Source organism: Rhamphochromis longiceps, linkage group LG19, assembly GCF_057381845.1.
Source record: "Rhamphochromis longiceps isolate RC_006_pf linkage group LG19, R_longiceps_female_GT1.1, whole genome shotgun sequence".
Taxonomy (NCBI): Eukaryota; Metazoa; Chordata; class Actinopteri; order Cichliformes; family Cichlidae; genus Rhamphochromis; species Rhamphochromis longiceps.
Window position 1 is genome coordinate 3,946,087 of NC_140575.1, and position 20,561 is coordinate 3,966,647.

General features: G+C 42.1%; 1 protein-coding gene across 2 annotated transcripts in view; it reads left to right on the forward strand.

The window, feature by feature from the left end:
• The window catches only part of dicer1 (dicer 1, ribonuclease type III), a 31,232-nt gene that overhangs the window by 579 nt on the left and 10,092 nt on the right, over positions 1-20,561 (forward strand). For both annotated transcript variants that reach the window (XM_085390672.1, XM_085390671.1), the window contains exons 2-23: positions 2,177-2,281; positions 2,428-2,629; positions 3,896-4,058; positions 4,173-4,303; positions 5,077-5,211; positions 5,316-5,476; positions 10,422-10,590; positions 12,099-12,571; positions 13,128-13,260; positions 13,745-13,987; positions 14,072-14,226; positions 14,720-14,852; positions 14,956-15,031; positions 15,113-15,252; positions 16,114-16,293; positions 16,403-16,616; positions 16,706-16,859; positions 16,971-17,153; positions 17,602-17,707; positions 18,292-18,467; positions 18,913-19,672; positions 19,991-20,143. In XM_085390672.1, the coding sequence (XP_085246798.1) occupies positions 2,516-2,629; positions 3,896-4,058; positions 4,173-4,303; positions 5,077-5,211; positions 5,316-5,476; positions 10,422-10,590; positions 12,099-12,571; positions 13,128-13,260; positions 13,745-13,987; positions 14,072-14,226; positions 14,720-14,852; positions 14,956-15,031; positions 15,113-15,252; positions 16,114-16,293; positions 16,403-16,616; positions 16,706-16,859; positions 16,971-17,153; positions 17,602-17,707; positions 18,292-18,467; positions 18,913-19,672; positions 19,991-20,143 (4,152 nt within the window). In that variant the 5' untranslated portion in view covers positions 2,177-2,281; positions 2,428-2,515. The remainder of the gene's footprint in view (positions 1-2,176; positions 2,282-2,427; positions 2,630-3,895; positions 4,059-4,172; positions 4,304-5,076; positions 5,212-5,315; positions 5,477-10,421; positions 10,591-12,098; positions 12,572-13,127; positions 13,261-13,744; positions 13,988-14,071; positions 14,227-14,719; positions 14,853-14,955; positions 15,032-15,112; positions 15,253-16,113; positions 16,294-16,402; positions 16,617-16,705; positions 16,860-16,970; positions 17,154-17,601; positions 17,708-18,291; positions 18,468-18,912; positions 19,673-19,990; positions 20,144-20,561) is intronic.

Genomic DNA, 20,561 nt, shown 5'->3' on the forward strand with positions numbered 1-20,561 from the left:
ATACTGCTGTGGTGTTTGGCCTCGCTAGCTGTTAGCTAGCTGGCTGACATGATGATGGTGCATGGTGGCCGCAGTAACCGTACAGATGTTGCACTACATTTAACGCTGTAAATTTCAAGTGAAGCCATGGGTCAGATTCGCCTGTAGCTCAGGGACAATGCGAGGAAAAACACACAGCCAGGCCATTTACCGCCGCAATACACAGGCCCAGTCTTTCATTTATCGTGTGCTAGGCATGCTACGTTCACTTACTGTTTTGGCCGCTGTGAAAAGGTTTTCATTGCAATTGTACAAGTCTCTGCTCAATCGGCAACGCTTTGTACAATGCTAACGGGTTCTTAGAGACGTTTGGTTCTTTACATCATAGTGTAAGGCAGCATTACGTAAATAAGTTATTTTTTGTAATATGGCACACTTAGCAGTAGCTATCGTTGTACTTTTATAGCAGTTCTCAGGCCAGGGACTTTAAAGTTCTCGTTTTCTTCTAGTACATGTTTTTAAATCACCAGTATTCAAATGTTTACTCAAACTAATTTAATGTCGAGTTCGTGTGCATCAGCTCGACTGGTTGTCTGAAGGTGTTCGGTGGAAATGTGACATTTAGCTGCTAACTAGCCATCCAACACACATTGTGCTCTTTGCCACTTGCTGACAAGTGGAGAAATGCCAGAGTTCGGCCTTGGATTTAATGTAACAATTTAACGTAATATAGAACCTGGGAGGTGGACTTCAATTTGATCAACTAATGATGAAACTGGGACAGCATGGCGGTTAGCACTGTGGCTCACAACAAGAGTCCTGGTTCAAATTCACCATCTGGCCTTACTGTGCAGAGTCTGCGTTGGCTCTCCTCCCACCATCCAAAGACTTGCAGTTAGTGGGGTTGGGTTAACTGGTGATTCTAAATTGCCCATAGCTGTGATTGGCGACATGTTCAGCCACCTCTTGCCCTAAGGCAGCTGGGATAGGCTTCAGTCCACCGCAACCCTGAAGTGGATAATCAGAAGAAAAAGATGTTTTGTGATTTACCACCACCTTTTCAACGGCAAATTATATTTTTTACTATATTCTGTTTTTTGACAAAATGAGATTGTCAAGCACGCCTAAACTGCTGCTAAAACTTCCCACAAGATAAAGTCAGTCTGCTAAATCATTTGTGACACTGGCGTTGGTCATTGACAAAGACTCATTCAGACTGATGACAACATGTTGGCAGTCTGTCCCCTTTGATAACTTAGCAATTATTTGCTTCAACAATCTCTCTCTGCGAGTGACTGCTGTCAGTCTACTTTAGAAAAAATGCCTCTTATCAGGCAACCTGTGCAATCGCCTTGCGATCAGGAGTGGTTGTGAGTGTGCCACACTCAAACTCTGGGCAACCATTTAGTCATCACAAGTTGCAGTCGGTTTCAGAACGTAAAAAAAAGTCAATACGGTTTCCAGGTACCCAGTGATATATTGTTTACATTTTTATTATAAATTTTTCATTTTTGTGTAGATGTAAGCAGGTTAACACATTAGCTTCCTCAATTTTGTGATCCAAACAGTTAGCACCATGCACCTGTGTGTTTACATCTGTGTGGCCATTTTTGAGGTGGACTTTGTCCCATGATAAGCCACACAGAGGTCCACACTTGGTTTATAAATGCTACAGAATTTGAGCTTTTCTTTCTTTCTTTCTTTCTTTCTTTCTTTCTTTCTTTCTTTCTTTCTTTCTTTCTTTCTTTCTTTCTTTCTTTCTTTCTTTAACCTTTTTTTTTTCTACCTGCATGTTGACATCTTGTATATGAAATGTTAAGGCTTCCAGTATTTGCGTTACCAGTGTGGTCTGCTTTAATTTCAAACACTTACTAGATTTGTGTATGTGAAAGACCTCACTTCAGGCCTGTTGTGTCAGGTTGTAATCTTTTAAATTGCAAGCAAATGTGAACTGCTTCATTTACAGCAAGAAATGCTTGCTGCACCAAGCTGACTGCTGGGAATGGTTATAGCTGCCAGGGCTGAACAGCCTTCAGGCAAGCGTCAGGTGGTCTGGTGACGATTTCAGGTTTAAGATGTGTTGAAAAGTAGTTGATTGATGGATCAGAATAAATGATTCTCATTTATAGATTACTTGAATCTTATTGACTGAGCTATGTTTGAAATACATGATCATAACAATGTTCTGATTTCTCAGGTCTGTTTTGAGCCAAATGTGGGGAAGCATTAGGAGCTGAAGATATATTTTATCATGAAGCCCAGATTAACATTTGTCTGCCTAGCCCATGTGTCTCTGTTATCAGTAAGTATTTATTTATTTTTGCATTTTCCAACATATACTTAGCCATTCTTAAGTCTTAAATTTAACTTGTTTATACCTTAAAACACCCTAATGTTATGTCTGTCATTTGCAGCACCCTAACAAAATCTTTTCATGTCCACTGCCAGTGAACTGTTGAAAAGAAGAGGATGACGAAATGAGATAAAGTGGACGACTGGAGGAGCCTTAGCCCCCTCACCTCCACCAGTTTGAAGCATGGCTGGCCTACAGCTTGTTACTCCTGCCACCTCACCCATGGGGCCTTTCTTTGGTCTTCCATGGCAGCAGGAGGCTATTCATGATAACATTTATACACCTAGAAAATATCAGGCAAGAAGGCTACAATTCATGAGCATTTGAGTGATCATTTATTACTGCTGATTTCCTGTGTGTCTTATTATTATGTTTGTTTTAACTGATTAGACGAAATAATAAAAAAAAAAAGAAGGGCTCCTATGGCTCTAGTGCAGTCAACTCTATCTTTAGTCTTTACTCTGTGGTCTTCTGAGCAATGTCCGGAGCACAGGATGAGCATGGAAGGCAAACGACCACATTTGCTGTCAGGAGCAAAGCTCAGCTCTTCTGAAGATATGGAGGCAGACATCACTGATGTTGTACAAAGCACAATCCTATGAAAGTGTGCTCCAAGTATCATACATCTTTCTACCAGTAGCAAAAAAACTGAACAAGTAGCATAAGCGGCAAAGCAGGCATTCAGTGACCTTAGCAGAGGTACAGCCACAGGACTAGGACAAGTTACCGAACGGCCACTTAATTGCACAAACCTGTCAATGGAAAGCAATGAAACTAACACCTTTGTTTTGTAATTAACAAGGGAAAGTGAGGACTCAGAATTGTCATTTGAATGTGCCATATTTTGCCATATAGACTTTTTTTTTTTATCTGTAAGTCTTTGCAGTTTGATGGCTTATTTAAAAAAAACAACCCTAAAACAATAAAAAAAACAAAAAAGTAACACACTTATATAGGGACATTAATGATAAAGAAAGCGTACAATATCGTAGTTTGCTTGTGTAGTCATTCCTCAGGATTTTGAGATGTGTATATTGACCTGTAATTGTCATAAGTAATCCAGTACTCTAATTTTAAAAGACATCTACTACTTTTGTAGTAGATGTCTTTCACCCTGTTTTTATACCAAGGTGTTTTTTTTGTTTTTGTTTTCTTTTGGGGGGCGGTGGGGGGTGTCCACATATGTATACCAGTTCCACATACTGGTTATCAGTCTAACTCATAATGCTGGAGTCCTTTTCCTGAGTAATACTTGCTGATTGCTTATGGCTCAAAAAGCAGAGGAAAAAAAGGTTCAGGACTATGACATGTGAACATTCAATTATTCCATCACACACCTTAGTATATTTTAGTGGTAGAAGTATTAACAGAATTTAAGTTATAAATAGTGCTAGATCACACTAATCAGAGTGTTCTGGATGTTGGTTTTGAATCATTTTTGATGAACTGCCCAGCCTTAGTGATCAGTGATCCCCAGTAGTTTTAAAAAGCACTGTGCTTTGTCACTGTGTCCCTAGTTCTGCTATGGGCTTGCTGTCTCTAAATGTGAAACTGCCTCCACAGGTTGAACTTCTTGAAGCAGCTCTTGAACGCAATACCATCGTCTGCTTGAATACTGGCTCAGGGAAGACCTTCATTGCAGTACTTCTAACAAAAGAGCTCTCCCACCAAATACGTGGACCTTACCAAGAAAATGCAAAGAGGACTGTTTTTCTAGTGAACACAGGTACCTGTGCCAGAAATGTCTGTGAACTTGTTGTTTATTCGGATTCAGCTGGTGTGACATTGTGCTTGATTTTTGTCTGTGTGTCATTCTGTATCTCTGCTCTGTGCTCCACAGCTGCTTCTGTAGTTCAGCAAGCAGCTGCAGTCAGGACTCACTCTGACCTCAGTGTGGGAGAGTATACAGATCTGGAGGAGACCTTAGCATGGACTGACCAACGGTGGAGTCGACAGATAATAGAAAATCAGGTGTGCTTAAGCTGATGCTAGTTGCATGCTGGGATGCTCTTACAAGTTTGTCTTCCTTTACACACAGACTTGGAGAGTAAAACAAACTGTATGAAGGGCAATACTGGTTGGATACAATAATATGTCAGATTGTTCATCTTTTTTTCACCCTTTTAACACATTTATACAAACTAATTGTTTTAGCTTCTTTCAGTGTACTCACTTTGAATGTACACAATATGAGACTGGGTCCCATTTAAACACAGATGGAAGTTAAACTTTGGTCATTGTTGTTCCTGAATGTCATCACATTCACATAATAAGCCAACAGCATCCAGTTAAGCAAATATTGTCTGATGCCAGTGTTTTTCTCAGAAACACCATTACTTTGTCATAATAAAAATAATATCTGTACTTGCATTTCTTTTTTCATACCTTTAAACACTGACTTATTGGGCATGGTAAGCCCAGCACTCTGTTTCCCTTCATGCTTCAGGGGGACTCTAAATCCTCCAGTGTACTTTGTCTGTGATTTCACTGGGGTCTGCTTGGGACAGGGTGATAATTGTGTCATTAGATCGTGAGTGCAAGGGTGATTGCAGATGTTTTTGTTTTGTTTGGTGACTGTTCAGATTTGGCTGTGGACAATTTACATTACATACATGGCACCAAATACACATCCAAGGAAGGAGAGCAGGAGAGAGAGAAAAATAGAGATGTATATCTGATAGTTAGATATCCTGTACTCACTGTTGGTAATAATCTATTCCATTGTCCTTGTCACTTTCTGTAAGGTGCTGGTCATGACTTGCCACATATTCCTTCATGTTCTGAGGAATAAAATCTTACCATTGTCGAAAATCAACTTGGTGGTGTTTGATGACTGCCACCTGGCCATCACAGACCACCCTTACTGTCAGATAATGAAGGTGAGATTGTAGTCTTTAAGGAAATGGGATTACGTTTATTGTAATAGTGGCAGAGAATCATGCAAAATCATTGTGGGTGACCTGGTTGTCCTCTGTGTGTGCAGCTGTTTGAGGGCTGCTCCTGCACTCCTCGTATCCTTGGTCTCACGGCTTCCATTCTGAATGGAAAGTGTGACCCATCAGAACTGGAGCAGAAGATTCAGAATCTGGAAAGAATCCTTAAGAGCAATGCTGAGACTGCTACTGATCTTGTGGTCCTGGACAGGTAAGCCTTATAACTGCGTGCATTTGACACTTTCCTCGGCTTAAGGCGCTCACATAGCAGGCGCTGGGGTGAGCATGAGGTTCAGCAAAAATTTGCTTCGACTAGCCACTTGCAGGTTTATACTGCTGTGTAGGACTGGGTTTTGTCACTGATTTCTAGAATCGATTCGATACCGATTCAATTCGATTTGAATCTGGGAAATTTTGAGTCAGAAATATTATAATTCAGATCAGTACATTTACATATTTTTGTATCTATTAAAAGGAAGCTGACACACGCAAGACTTTATCAAAGGTGTGAGCATCACAGCAGATGTCTTTGTGTCAAAGTAGCTGAAGATAAAACACAGAAAAACATGAAGGTGGTTTTCCTGGCCTGGGATTTTATAAAAATATTCTGCAGTACATCAAAAACGAAAGAAAACCATTAATCAACATATGAACGTTACCTCTGACATTACAGCGGTTTTATTAGAGACACAGCTAAGCGTATTGCATGTTGCATAATTTTAAAAAGTTTAAATTTGTTCAGTATTGAACGGCAGAAATTAGGTTTTCTTTTCGGAAGTAAGTAAAAGGGGAAAAAAAGCAGCGGCCGACAGCCTGTAAACAACAGTAGACTTGTGCGTAACAAGCAAGCGAATAATGCAGAAAACAGATTTTTAGACGGGAAACTGTTCTTGAAGTACAGAGAGAGGGCTGTGCATGAAGTGTGATTTTTATCGTGGTGGAAGCAAAACAGCAAAAGTAAGAAGGAATTCATGACGATGTTTATGTGAAGCATAGTTTGGATCTTCTTTTGCTGCTGGTTCAGTCAATATTGTTTGGAGAGAGATAAAACTTACAGCTTTAGAATCAGCGTAAAAGGGCGTGAAAACAAAGCGCGGACCCGCCGAAACATCAGAATCAGCGAGCTGTCGGCTTTCAGCCCCGACCGTGTCCGTGTCCGTGCCGTCGGATGAGAAAGGCGACATCTCACTGATTCTGATCCGCAGGTCCGCGCTTTGTGTTTACGTCTTTGTGCAGAAGTCGTGTTCCTGCTCTCATTTACCGTTTTAGCTGTTTGGTGGTTGTTGAAAATTTGTGAGGTTTCACCTGAGATTCTGCCGTTTCGGGCAAAATAAATTTATATTAAAAAATCGATTCAGGATTTTAATGAATCGATTTTCACATTATCCAAGACAGAATCTATTTTAATCGATGAATTGATTATAAAAACCCACCCCTACTGCTGCTACTGTGTGTCTGTTTTTTGTTGTTTGTTTGTTTGTGTTTTGTTTTTAAAACAAAAAATAGGGTTAGGGTTCTAATTAGGGATGGGAATCGGGTTCTCTACAAGAACTGGTTCCCAGTTGTCCAGTTGCTTGGAATTGTTAGTGCCTATCGGTTCTTGAGCTCTCACTACAATCAGCTGATTTCAGTTCACATGTGAGAGGAGGAAAATAGTGGAGTGGTCTATAACCTGAATATAGATGTTACTTTTATTTTTATTTTTATTTTGGTGAAGCCAGCTGCTGCTGAACTTCAACAGGTAACAAACTAATGAGCAGTCAGGCTGCAGCCTCCGTTTCTACCAGTTCGTGTTTCCACAGTAGAATCACTGTGACCATCACTTTGAAGTGTCTTTGTGCTGGTTTTCATCTTTGTTTTGTGTCTAAACTGAAATACTAAGAGAAAAATCACATATGTACTCATTAGGGTGTAATTAAGTAATGTACTGCATTACTTTTAAGTGTTCTGTGTAATACCTTTTTTACTTTTTCAATAATGACTCCAACACTGATCACAACAAAGATGGAAAATTTGACCACACAGCATGTAATTAATTTGCATGAATATATTGTCATTGATATGCTGCGTAGAGATGATGCTGACTCTGTGAAGCCAATGGGAATCGATAAGGAATCTAATCGATAAGCGATATCGACAATGGATTTGGAATCGCTAATTTCTTATCAATTCCCATCCCTATTTATAATAGTGTGAGAAAGTGTTTGCGCCCTTCCCGATATTTAAATAGTAGACACAAAGATAACACAAGTAAACACAAAATGCAGTTTCTAAATGAAGATGTTTATTAAGGGGGGAAAAATTCAAACCCCCACTCCTTCATTATAATGTAAATTAACTGTGGTGTATCGCATCTTTGGAAAGCAGAGTTCAATTTCTCTAGCCACAGTCAGGCCTAATTACTGCCACACCTGTTCTCAATCAACAAATCACTTAAATTAGACCTGCCTGACAAAGTGGAGTAGACTAAAAGATCCTCAAAAGCCAGACATCATGCCGTGATCCAATATTTCATCAGAACAAATGAGAAACAAAGTAATTGAGATCTCTGTCTGGAAAAGGTTGTAAAAGCCATTTCTAAAGCTGTGGGACCCCATCACAAGTAATGAAAACATGGAACAGTGGTGAACCGACTAAAATTACAAGAATGCAGCAAAGACTCATCCAAGAGGTCACAAAAGACCCCACAGCAACAACCAAAGGACTGCAGGCCTCATTTGGCTCAGTTAAGGTCAGTGTTCATGACTCCAGACACCCTGGAGTCACCACCTGAGTCAATATCTGAACCCCTGTAGCTTTGTGGGGTGGCTGTAGCTCAGGTGGTAGAGCAGGTCACCTACTATCCGGGTGGTAGGTGGTTCGATTTCAGTCTGCATGCCAAATATCCTTGGGCAAGATACTAACCCCATGTTTGCCCTCCGATGGATGCATCGGAATGCGTGTGAATGTTGTTGTTAATAGTAATAATAGTAATAACTTTATTTATAAAGCGCTTTCAAATAAAGTGCTGTACAACTAAAGGGATAAATGAAATAAAAGTGATACATAGCAATACAGGTAAGAGACACAATACAAGTTAAAAACAATAAAAATTTAAAAACTAAAAGCCATATAATTAAGACATGTAGGATAAGGTGAACAAATGTGTCTTCAACTTAGTTTTAAAAACCTCCACAGAGCATGCCTGCTGAATATCTTGAGGGAGGTTGTTCCACAGAAACGGGGCACGAAAAGAAAAAGCTCTCCAATTGTCTTTTTTCTGGCTCTAGGAACTTTTAGAAGGCCAGAGTCCTGAGATCGTAGAGCACGAGATGGAACATAAAGGTCTAAAAGGTCGGAGAGGTATGACGGTGCCAATCCGTTTAAAGCCTTGTAGGTGAGCAGCAGGACCTTAAAATCTGCTCGAACCTGACAAGGTAGCCAATGCAGAGATCTCAGAACCGGGGTAATGTACTCAAATTTCCAGTTCTTGTTAAAATGCGAGCAGCTGCATTTTGCACCATCTGTAGACCTCTAAAACTTTTCTTTGGTAGGCCAGAAAGAAGAGCATTGCAATAATCAATGCGGGAAGACACAAATGCATGGACAAGAACCTCCGCAGTGTCGCTTGACAAAACTTGTCTGATTCTGGCAATGTTCCTCAAATGATAAAAGGCGGTCTTTGTTATCTCTTTTACATGAGATTCGAAGGAGAGCACCATGTCGAACCACACGCCCAAGTTTTTACCTTGTTCCTGCAATTTATGACACTGTCATCAATTTTCAAGATGAAATTTTGGGACAAGTGCTGAAATTTGTGTGGCCCAATGACCATCAACTCTGTCTTATCAGTATTTAGGAGCAAGAAATTATCCAATAACCAGCCCTTAATTGCAGATAAACAGCATTCTAGTTTAGAGACTTCAGCACAATTTCCAATGGTTAAAGGAACATAAAGCTGCAGGTCATCAGCGTAACAATGAAAGGTTACATTAAAAGAATGTAAAAGAACACCAAGAGGCAGCAGGTACATAGAAAACAGCAATGGTCCAAGTACGGAGCCCTGAGGGACCCCATGCCTCACTGCACAGGTCTCAGAGAGATCATTTTTGAAACTAACAGTCTGAGACCTCCCAAGCAGGTAAGATCTCAGCCATGATAAAACATTTCCTGTAATTCCAATAAAATGTTCAAGCCTATCCAATAAAATGCAGTGATCCACAGTGTCAAACGCAGCACTTGGATCCAGCAGTAATAAAACTGAAGTGCGATCATTGTCTGCATTTACCAGCAGATCATTTACCACTTTGACTAAAGCTGTTTCTGTGGAGTGATTTGGTCTAAAAGCAGACTGAAATGGTTCATACAGATTGCTTGTTGACAAATGCTCAGTGAGCTGCTTAAAAACCACTTAGACAGAAAGCAGTTAGGAACAGCACAGAAAAAACTGCTGGTGTGAATGTACACGTGTGCTCAGAGTAGAAAAGCGCTAAATAGGAACGGGTGTTTTGCTGCCTCACGACCTGGAAGACTTGGTAAGTGGAACCTGCTGTCTACCAAAACACCTTGAAGGAGAATGTCCAATCATCTGTTTGTGACCTCAAGCACTTGGGTTCTGCAGCAGGACAATGATCCAAAGCACTCCAGCAAGTCCACCTCCGAATGGCTTAAGAAGAACAAAATGTAGACTTTGGAGTGGCCAGGTCAAAGTCTTGACATGAATCCGTTTGGGACGCATTGCCTTAAAAAAGTGGTTCATGCTCAAAAACCCTCCAATATGGCTAAATTACAACAATTCTGCAAACATGAGTGGGTCAAAATTCCTCCAATGGCAAATGCTTGATTGCATTTGTTGCTCCTAACGGTGGCCCAACCAGTTATTAGGTTTAGGGGGCATTCAGTTTTTCACACAGGGCCATGTAAGTTTGGATTTTTTTTCTCCTTTAATGGTAAACAGCTTAATTTAGAAACTAAATTTTGTGTTTACTTGTGTTTGTTTTAATATTTAAAATTGTTTGATGATGTGAAACATTTAAATGTGACAAACGTACCAAAATATAGGAAATCAGGAAGAGGGCAAACACTTTTTCACACCATTGTATGTGACACATGTGAAACTAGACTGAAAACCAGTAATGGTGGCAGTGAAATGCTCACAATACAGGGTCTTGTTTTAGATACGCCTCTCAGCCAAGAGAAGTGGTGTTGGACTGCGGTTCCTACGTGGACAAGAGTGGCCTCTCCTCCCGTTTGCAGGCTGAACTCAATGAAGCTCTTCACTTCCTGAATGACTGCAACATATCTGTGGTCAAGGAGGACCGTGATCCCACATTCATCTCCAAACAGGTCAGAGTTCCAAAGGTTTTCTGCCTTTTTAAAATTTAGTGTTTCTTCATCTCAGTTTTATTTATCCTACGGTTATTTACTTGATCATACTCTGGAGGTGGTTTCTGTGCCTCTCACTAACCGCAGAAAAGACCAGCATCGTTTTTGCAGGTTTTGTATATTTGTACACGAAGGTTGGGCGATATGTCAAAATTTTCCAACCAACAACCATCAGTCCAATAACCGGCGATAGTCACGCAGGTCAGTTTTTGATGGGTGACCAATGTAATCGTACACAGACTGATTTGCGCATTCAGAATTTGTTTTGTTTGGAGGGAATATTTTACCTTCTTTTCTTCTTTCTTTCAGGATTAATATAGTTTTTGGAATATTCATTTATTTATTTAATTGAGATGCGCCAACTTGCACAGAAGACTGTACATTACGTTGGCCTTTTTTTTTTTTTTTTTAACTTTTTTAAAATTTATTTTTAACTTACTTTTGGTTTAATTTTATATTTGTTGTTTGGTCGAGTGTGTAAGTCAGACAAACACTGGAACGGCCTGTAAACACGGTTATAGTGGAAAAAAGAAGGCAGTTTCTCTTTGTTTCCCTCCTCACCATTGTGGGTTTTTTCTTAATTTAAATAAAATGTTTTTAATTTTTTTCTGAACGTAGGCTACTGCCTTTCTTTTTTACTGTTATGAGTTTGAGTAAATGAATTGCTGCATTTGTTTGCAGCTAGAAGAGGATGCTGTTAAAATAGTGTCATTATTTTTTTCGTTGACTGCTTCTCTTAGCTTCAACCAACATTATTAGAAAACTTACTCATGGGCAAATAAATAAATAAATAAATTGCTCTTGTAAAAACGATGGGTGAAAGCCTCAGCCTGTCGGTGATAGTCGATATATACGTCCATGCCCAACCTTACTGTACACCCATGTGTTGGACTCATCAGGCTGTTGCTTTATGCATTTTCTGATCCCTGAGCATTAACCATCGATGTAATGCCTGAATTATGCTTCAGCACTAAATCTAAGACATAAGTGGACGTGCGCCTCCCGAGAAATGTAACTACTCATCGGGCCGATGCAGTCAGCAGCTATTATGATTTCAGCACCATTAGTGGATTCTTCGCCGCACTTTTTACCTCTCAGCCATAAAATGTTGTGGTATTGTCGTCACCATGCCAAAATTGATACCATACTAGAAGGCTGAAGGGTACAACTGCCAGTATTTTTGAATTCATCAGTGAGAGAATAATGGTCATCATCCCTGGATAAGGAATAATAATTTTATTATCAATATAAGGGAGGTTGCTGAAACAGTCATAATGTGGTATACTGGGTATACTTGAGAAGATTTTGTAATTTGCCATGCTTATTTGGGGGATTTTTACTGGTGGCTATCCAGCCATGATGATGGAAAAATGTCCCCAGAAAAGATTCTAAAATTACAAGTAGAAAGGTGAGCTGTAGAACAGCCTACTCTGTGAACTTGTTGTTTATACTGTGCCCTTCCCGTCCAGGTCCTCAATGACTGCCGGGCCGTACTGCAGGTGCTGGGGCCCTGGTGTGCAGATAAGGCAGCAGGCATCATGGTGCGCGAGCTACAGAAGTACATCAAACACGAGCAGGAGGAACTCAGCCGCAAATTTCTACTCTTCACGGACACTATTCTGCGCAAAGTGCACGCTCTCTGTGAGGAGCATTTCTCCCCCGCCTGCCTGGACCTCAAGTTTGTCACGCCAAAGGTCCTACGGCTGCTTGAGATCCTGCACGAATACAAGCCGTTTGAGCGGCAGCAGTTTGAAAGTGTGGAGTGGTACAACAACCGCAACCAGGACAACTATGTGTCCTGGAGCGACTCTGAGGATGAAGATGAGGATGAAGAGGTGGAAGCCAAAGAGAGGCCTGAAGCTAACTTTCCCTCTCCATTCACAAATATCCTGTGTGGAATCATCTTTGTGGAGAGGCGTTATACAGCTGTTGTCCTCAATCGGTAAGGACTTCAAGGAATAATTGCTTCAGCTTAGAGACTGGTGTTATTTCGTGTGTGTCAGTCAGTCAGTGCTGCAGACATCAGAAGGAAACTGGAGTAATACCAGCAGGAGAGAGCACTGACTCGTGGTTAATCTGCCTGTCATAGTCTGTAATTAGTGGACCTAAATGGATGATATCATATAAAATTCGTCTGCGTTTTTACAATTTTTCGAGGTGTTTAAAAAAAAAAAAGAAGTATTTTTAAAGCAGTAACAGTGAGGCAAAATAAGATACACTGGCTAGCTTAATGATCGTAGCTTTGGGATTTTAAAAAAATCCCCGGTGTTTAGAGCCATTGAGTTTACATCTTAAGGTACCAAAATACCCTTTCTGTTCTTACTTTGGTGGCTGAGTGATAGAGGCATGTGGTGAGAATGAACGCGCCCTCTAAATCGTCAGTGCAGCAGGTAGTTGGTGATAAATCATAAAAGTTTGGAAAGATGGCGTCTGTTGTTTGACTGGCTGCATGTTTTTGTCCTTGGTGAGTTATCACTGACACTCTTTCTGTTCTCCAGTCTTATCAAGGAGGCAGGGAAGCAGGACCCAGAGCTTGCTTATATAAGTAGCAACTTCATCACTGGCCACAGCATTGGCAAGAACCAGGCACGCAACAAACAAATGGAGGTGGAGTTCAGGAAGCAAGAGGAGGTAAGTGAGAGATAACTTGGGGATGTCAGCCATCACACTCTCTCCATATTAGCTTCTGAGTGGTGTGGCACTCTGTGAAAAGTCAAGTGTAACTATTTCTAAAGAGTCATTCTGACCCCACTGACCTGTGAGGACCTTGGAACAGGTCTTAAAAATGTGTTTGGAGTTATTTAATGGTTTTCTCTAATCCTGTGAGCTAGCACTTGTGGTTGTGTGCACAGTGAGCACCATGGCAACAACACTTTCTCTTTCTAGACTTTTCTCGGTCAGGTGCTTTTCGCAAATGTTGTGCACCTGGTCACCGGGTTCAGACGCTGCCACTGAATCTGATAAGATAACTACAGGAAGAAATTGTGCTGAATATAAAAGAAAACTTGGATTTTGAAAATGAACGATGGAGAGATGTGTGGATACCGTGCTAAATTCTTGGTTGTTTTGTTGTTATCACTTCCTGAACTCAGGACCCCTTTTCCTTCTCTGACAGGTTCTTCGCAAATTCCGGGCTCATGAAACTAACCTTCTGATTGCCACCAGCATCGTCGAGGAAGGCGTAGATATTCCAAAGTGTAACTTGGTGGTGCGGTTTGACTTGCCTACAGAGTACAGGTCCTACGTCCAGTCCAAAGGGCGAGCTCGGGCACCTGTCTCCAACTACATCATGCTGGCTGACACTGGGAGGACCAAAGCCTTTGAAGAAGATCTCAGTACCTACAAGGCCATAGAAAAAGTAATGTTTTCTCTTTATCTGACAAGACTGAGATGCTTAGTCTGTTGGCTTAGGGGCCAAATGACCTAATTTTCTCTCAAACAGATCTTAAGGAATAAGTGCTCCAAGTCAGTGGAGGTGAGTGAGTTTGAAGTGGAACAGGTGATGGATGATGACAACATTCTACCACCCTATGTCCTGCGGTCTGAGGATGGAGGTCCTCGAGTCACCATCAACACGGCCATCGGTCACATTAACAGGTGTGGTTTCTGATTTTCAGAATGTTTTTCTTTCCAGCTCAAATACTTTGTTATTGATCGAGACTGCCGGTTGCTCCAAACAGCCTCTTTTTGTTTGTCACTTTAAATCCATGTGAACTGCTGCCCACGGTTTCTGCTTGCATGGAGCCAACATATACATGATACTGCTGCTTCTTTTTCTCTCACTCATCATTTTACGTGTCAGTATAGCTGAAGACAGTACAGGGTTCCCAATCCAGTGAAAGTGTCAGACACACAGTCCAATCGCCATCGCATCAGCACTAAGTTTGTAATAAAGAGATGAAGTGTTTGCATGTTGTCTCTGTGCCAGTGTGAGTTTCCTCGAGGTGTGTGTGTTTCATTCATGATTCCTGGGTACAAGTGGCAAAAAACAGTAAAGCACTTTGAGATGTGAGAAAGAACCAGCAGAGCTCTGTATCTATCAAAATATTGCCATAAATATTTGAAAAGGTCTTTCTGCCCTGGTGTTCAGGTATTGTGCTCGGCTGCCCAGCGACCCATTCACACACCTAGCACCAAAATGTAAAACCGTGGAGATGGGGGATGGATGTTTCCAGTCCACTCTCTACTTGCCTATAAACTCCCCTCTGCGAGTTCCTGTCAAGGTAAGGAAGGCTGTTATAGTTTTCAAAATTGCCAGTGTAAACATTTTGACGTGCTCCTTTTATATTTCTAAAGGATGATTGATATTTTGACTTGCACCTACAGGGTCCAGTGATGAATTGTGCAAGAGTGGCAGAGAAGGCAGTTGCACTAGTATGCTGTGAGAAACTCCACAAAATAGGTAAAACCACAATAACAATCTTGCAGACTAATCTTGTTATTTTTGTCTTCATTGCTTCATCTTTTGCCTCTTCCTTCTAAGGTGAACTGGATGATCACCTGATGCCCGTGGGAAAGGAGACGGTAAAATACGAGGAGGAGCTTGATCTTCACGATGAGGAGGAGACCAGTGTCCCAGGCCGGCCTGGTTCTACGAAGAGAAGGCAGTGCTACCCCAAAGCTGTACGTCATGCTCATTACAGGCAGGCATTTGATGCAGGGAGGGCACGGCTGAACCAGTTTACAGACTGTTTTTGAAGTAATTCAGCTGCAAAAATCTGAGGTGATATGGGGGGATGGGGGGGGGTCAACTGGCTGTATCCAAACTCATCACTGACTCTCTGGATTGGCAGAACCTTGCTATATCGCACCAGTAAGTAAATGTGTTGGCATATACAGCACTGTGCTCCCCTCATTTCTTTGTATTCTGCTTCCTCTAAAGTAGGCTTTAGCAGTAGTACTCCAGACTTCTTTAAAGAAAAACTGTGAAACACCTTAGATGCTGGCTGCTTTCGTACTTATCAGTCCAGTTTCAGTGCCTGACATTTTCAGAGCCAAGTTAAGCCATTTAACACTGACTTTTACATTAGCAAAGACTCATTTTTACATTGTATCTTTAAATGCTTTACTAGCAGCCTGTTGCTAAAGCACACTATTTGCTTTAGTTTAGCAAACTGTAAACTTGCCAAAATATGACATGGTGACCTTTAAAAAAGGAAGGAAACTGGACAAGTGGAGGTCAACACAAGTAGCAGGCCTAGAAAAAATAATCAGCAGGTGAACGGTATCTGAACGGTGCACTTCATCCAGTGTGGTTGGAATTATGATTGAAGGAATTACGAATGCAAGAAAAGTACAGTCATATTTTGATCCGCAGTGCACTACCATATGGAAAACATGTTACTGGTTAATGTTGAATGAGTTTTCATCCCAAACGCACTGCCAGTGCAGTAAAGGCAAACCCGGATAGAGAAACATGAGGGCTGACTCAATGAGCATACAGTACTGTGCAAAAATCGTGTGTCCCGTTTCTGCCATCTCCAGATACCGGAGTGTCTGTGTGACTGTTATGCAGTACCGGAGCAGAGCTACTACCTGTATGTGATTGGGATGGTGCTCACCACTCCCCTCCCTGATGAGCTCAATTTCCGTAGAAGAAAGCTCTACCCGCCAGAGGACACCACCAGGTGCTTCGGCATACTGACTGCCAAACCCATACCTCGAGTACGTTGCTTCGGCACATTTGAGTACCTCAGTGCTTCACAATATTCTTCAGCATTTATTCTGTAGACGTGTTATACATGTGAAAACGAGCAGCTTTGCTTTGATCCAGATTCCCCATTTCCCGGTGTACACTCGCTCTGGTGAGGTGACCATCTCCATCGAGTTGCAGAAGTCTGGCTTCACGCTCACCACTGCCCAGCTCGACCTCATCACTCGTCTCCACCAGTACATTTTCTCCCATATTCTCCGCCTGGAGAAACCTGCACTGGAGTTCATGCCCACAATGGCTGACTCTGCTTACTGTGTTCTACCTCTGAATGTTGGTGAGTGCTCAGTTCAGTTTGTAAATTCATTTCCACCTGTGTTAAAATGTTCGTTAACCATCTTTCCTTCTCTCCTTTGGCTTCTTCAGTTGGAGACTCCAACACACTAGATATGGATTTTAAGTTTATGGAAGGCATTGAGAAGTCTGAGGCCCGCACTGGCATTCCTACTACTCAGTACACAAAGCAGAACCCCTTCACCTTTAAGCTGGAGGACTACCAGGATGCTGTCATCATTCCAAGGTAGTGGAGCGGCACATGTCTGTACTGGATTGATTTTGTGTAAACGTGTCAGCTGTATGAAGTATACGCTGAGCCAAACGACGTGATAATTGCCTCGCTGCTACTTTCCAGGTATCGCAACTTCGACCAGCCTCATCGCTTCTATGTCGCTGATGTGTACGCAGACCTGACACCACTCAGCAAGTTTCCTTCGCCAGAGTATGAGACTTTCGCTGAGTACTACAAAACAAAGTACAACCTGGACTTGTCAAACCTTAACCAGCCGCTCCTGGATGTAGACCACACCTCCTCCAGGTCAGTGGCACCAAATCTGGAGCCAGGTTCATAATTATGTGGACAAGGACAGTTTTCTCAGGATTGTGAGAAAACACAGAAAAGCACAGAAGCAGATATGCGATTCCACTTGGCTTTGCATAAATATTGTGTTGTTAGGAATTGGAGCAATTTTTATTTTTAGGAAGTACCTCCCTTCCTGAATAATAATGTTATAGCCAAGAGTGGAGTCTGTACTGGTTATTTCATGAAAGGCAATAAACAGATTAATGCAATTTCCAAGTGTGAATATGCTTACATGCTAGCTTTTATGAGAACTGTCAATATGTAATCCACAGAAGTGTGGAATAAAGGTCAGGAGGAAAAAGGCAAACCTGGGGGGGGTGCTTGTTTGATACTATGCGTATATATATAAATTTAAATGTTCACTATGGTGACCAGGCTTTCCAACTCTCTTGTCCCATCGCAGACTGAACCTGTTAACCCCTCGACACCTAAACCAGAAGGGCAAAGCCCTGCCACTCAGCAGTGCAGAGAAGAGGAAGGCCAAGTGGGAGAGTTTACAGAACAAACAGGTACTCGCTGCCTCTGTTAGATTGTAGGGTGAGGAGATATCCATCAGTGTAGGAAACCTAGTATAATTTTGTGTGTAAAGGAACATGGGACATGCTCATATTTCATTTTTGTGTGTTTTTAAAGAACGTTTCTAGATATCACTTTACTGCTGGTTAGTACAGTGGTCCTGTTTCCATCCACTGGTCAGCTGGAGTCTTTCTGTGTAGAGTGGGCATGTTCTCCCTGTGTCTGTGTCCGGGTGCTCGGGGTTCCTCCCACAGTCCAGATACTGGTTCTGAATTGGCTGTGGGGTAAACGCTCGTCTCTCTGGCTCCAGCCCTACTGTGAATTTGAACTGGAAAAGAGGATGGATTGATGATGATGATGATTATTATTATTACTGATTTCTATAACCTATTATATCAAAGAATACTATTCTCAAAGATGCATTATTTAATATGGCATGATCATGTGTGTGGACAGGGTTGATGGTGATCTGTTAGCTTTCAGGAATTATTAGACCAGTGAGTGCCAGAGACGAAGTCTTGTTGTGAGTTGCTGTTTATTCCGACAATCCCAGTCTCATGTGCTTTGTGTTTGTCAGATCCTGGTCCCAGAACTGTGTGCCATCCACCCTATTCCAGCCTCCCTGTGGAGAAAAGCAGTGTGTCTGCCCAGCATTCTTTACCGCCTACACTGCCTGTTGACTGCTGAGGAGCTCAGAGCTCAGACAGCTAGTGAGGCCGGAGTGGGAGTCCAGACCCTCCCCCCTGACTTCAGGTTGCTGTTACATACACAATAGAATAACAGATTTCTGCGTCACACTTTCCAAAAGATTCATACACAAACACAATTAAAACTGTTCATTGGAGTGCAAGTGTAGAAAATGGGTGACTGTTGGTTAGATTGTAAAGCCTTTTGACTTATTAGACTAGGAAAGGACTATATAAATGTTGGTGTCCTCAAAATTGCACATTTTTTCCTATTGCACAGTAAAACGAGTTGATTGCATGATAAAGTTGTTAGAATGCTGATGTGGGTGGCACATGTCAAAGTAACATCCACAAGAATGGCCAGACCAAAGTGTCCCATTGGGACTTGATGAGTTAGTGTTAATGTCTGATCTTAGTTAAGAAAACCAAATCTTCTCTTTTAGGATTTGTTGTTTGTGAACAACTTGTGTGTGTGTGCACACGCTAACATGTAGATGCTCTGTATGTGGCAGATATCCAAACCTGGACTTCGGCTGGAAAAGGTCTATTGACAGCAAAACCTTCATATCCTGCCCTGAGTCCTGCAGCGAGGAAGGTGCCAGTCACTGTAAGCACCAAGAGACTATAAGCCCTGATCCCAGTTCCCTAATGCTTCCCAGTGGTGAGCACTCTTCCATGTCTGAGCAGGAGGACTTCAAAGCTTTAGATTCTGAAGAAGCCCCCTGCACCAGGAACCTAACTAATGGCACTGCCTTCTTTGCTAGCTGTGACGATGGCAACCAAAATGAGCACCTTCCCCAATGTGACAATTGCCAATGCTCCCAGCTCAGCTTTGCTGGGCTGCAGAGCTCCAAATCAGTACAAAGCACTACCTCAGTTCTTGTGCAGCCCCCTCACACCTTGAAGAAGCCCAACTCCAGTCCTCCACAGCCTAGTGATGAATGTACATCGGGGAGGACTTCAGACCACACAAAAAAAGCTACCTCAGTCTGCAGCCGAGCAGCCACGAGTCCCAACACTCTCACAGCACCTTCTGATGTCTGTGCTCGTCCCCAGCATGGATCCCACGCAGCAAACTCACCCAAGAGCTTGGGGCCCAACCCCGGTCTCATCCTGCAGGCCCTGACCTTGTCTAATGCCAGCGACGGCTTCAACCTGGAGCGGCTGGAGATGCTCGGTGACTCTTTCCTGAAGCATGCCATCACTACATACCTGTTCTGTACCTACCCTGATGCTCACGAAGGACGTCTCAGCTACATGCGCAGCAAGAAGGTGAGACGCATGTTATTTCTCTGAACCGTGTGGCAGTAGTAAGGTACAGGCCGTGCATGTGTGTACACAGTAACAGTATATAATGGAATGCAGCCCGGCTGAAGATGTACACACTTTCATCGCTGTCTACAACAAGGCAAATGACACAAAATGACTTGGATGCATTAGCATTTGGTCTGTTGATTAGTGTCATTTGGGAACAGCTGCAAACCTGTTTAAGAACTCATCTTTGCACTGTGTCCTGGCTTGGCTGATGTCACAGTGTCCATTAAGACAAGATGACTTCATTGTGTTACTCACACTCTGCCTGATGTCCAGGTGAGCAACTGTAACCTGTACCGTCTGGGAAAGAAGAAAGGGCTTCCTAGCAGAATGGTGGTGTCCATCTTCGACCCTCCAGTTAACTGGCTGCCTCCTGGATATGTGGTCAACCAGGACAAGAGCAGCACCGACAGAATGAATTCAGAGGAGGTCAGTGGATTACTGCAGCTTTATACGCTCTGTTTTTTTCTCTTTGTTGTGTGGTAGTCGATCGGTGTGTTCGCTGAGGAGTTTCCAAAGGTTGTTTCATGTAATGACGATGACGGGCCAGTAGAGGGCAGACTTTCTCCGTGTTTTGCAACTCGTGGTGAGATTGTGTGCTTGCATGTCGAACAGGTCTGAACTCTCATCTGAACTCCTGGAGCTCAGATAATGTTTTTCATAATGAAGGTTAAAAACCAAAATCCTTCGACACACTCTTTTATACACCACTTGGGAAAAACGGCTTGAAATAAAACACAGTTAATGGTCAGATGTGAGCTAAAAAGGAACAACCTAAAACAGAAAAGACTAAAATCTTTTCCTTTTAGATAATAACCTTCAGTGAATCAAACCATATGCCCAAACA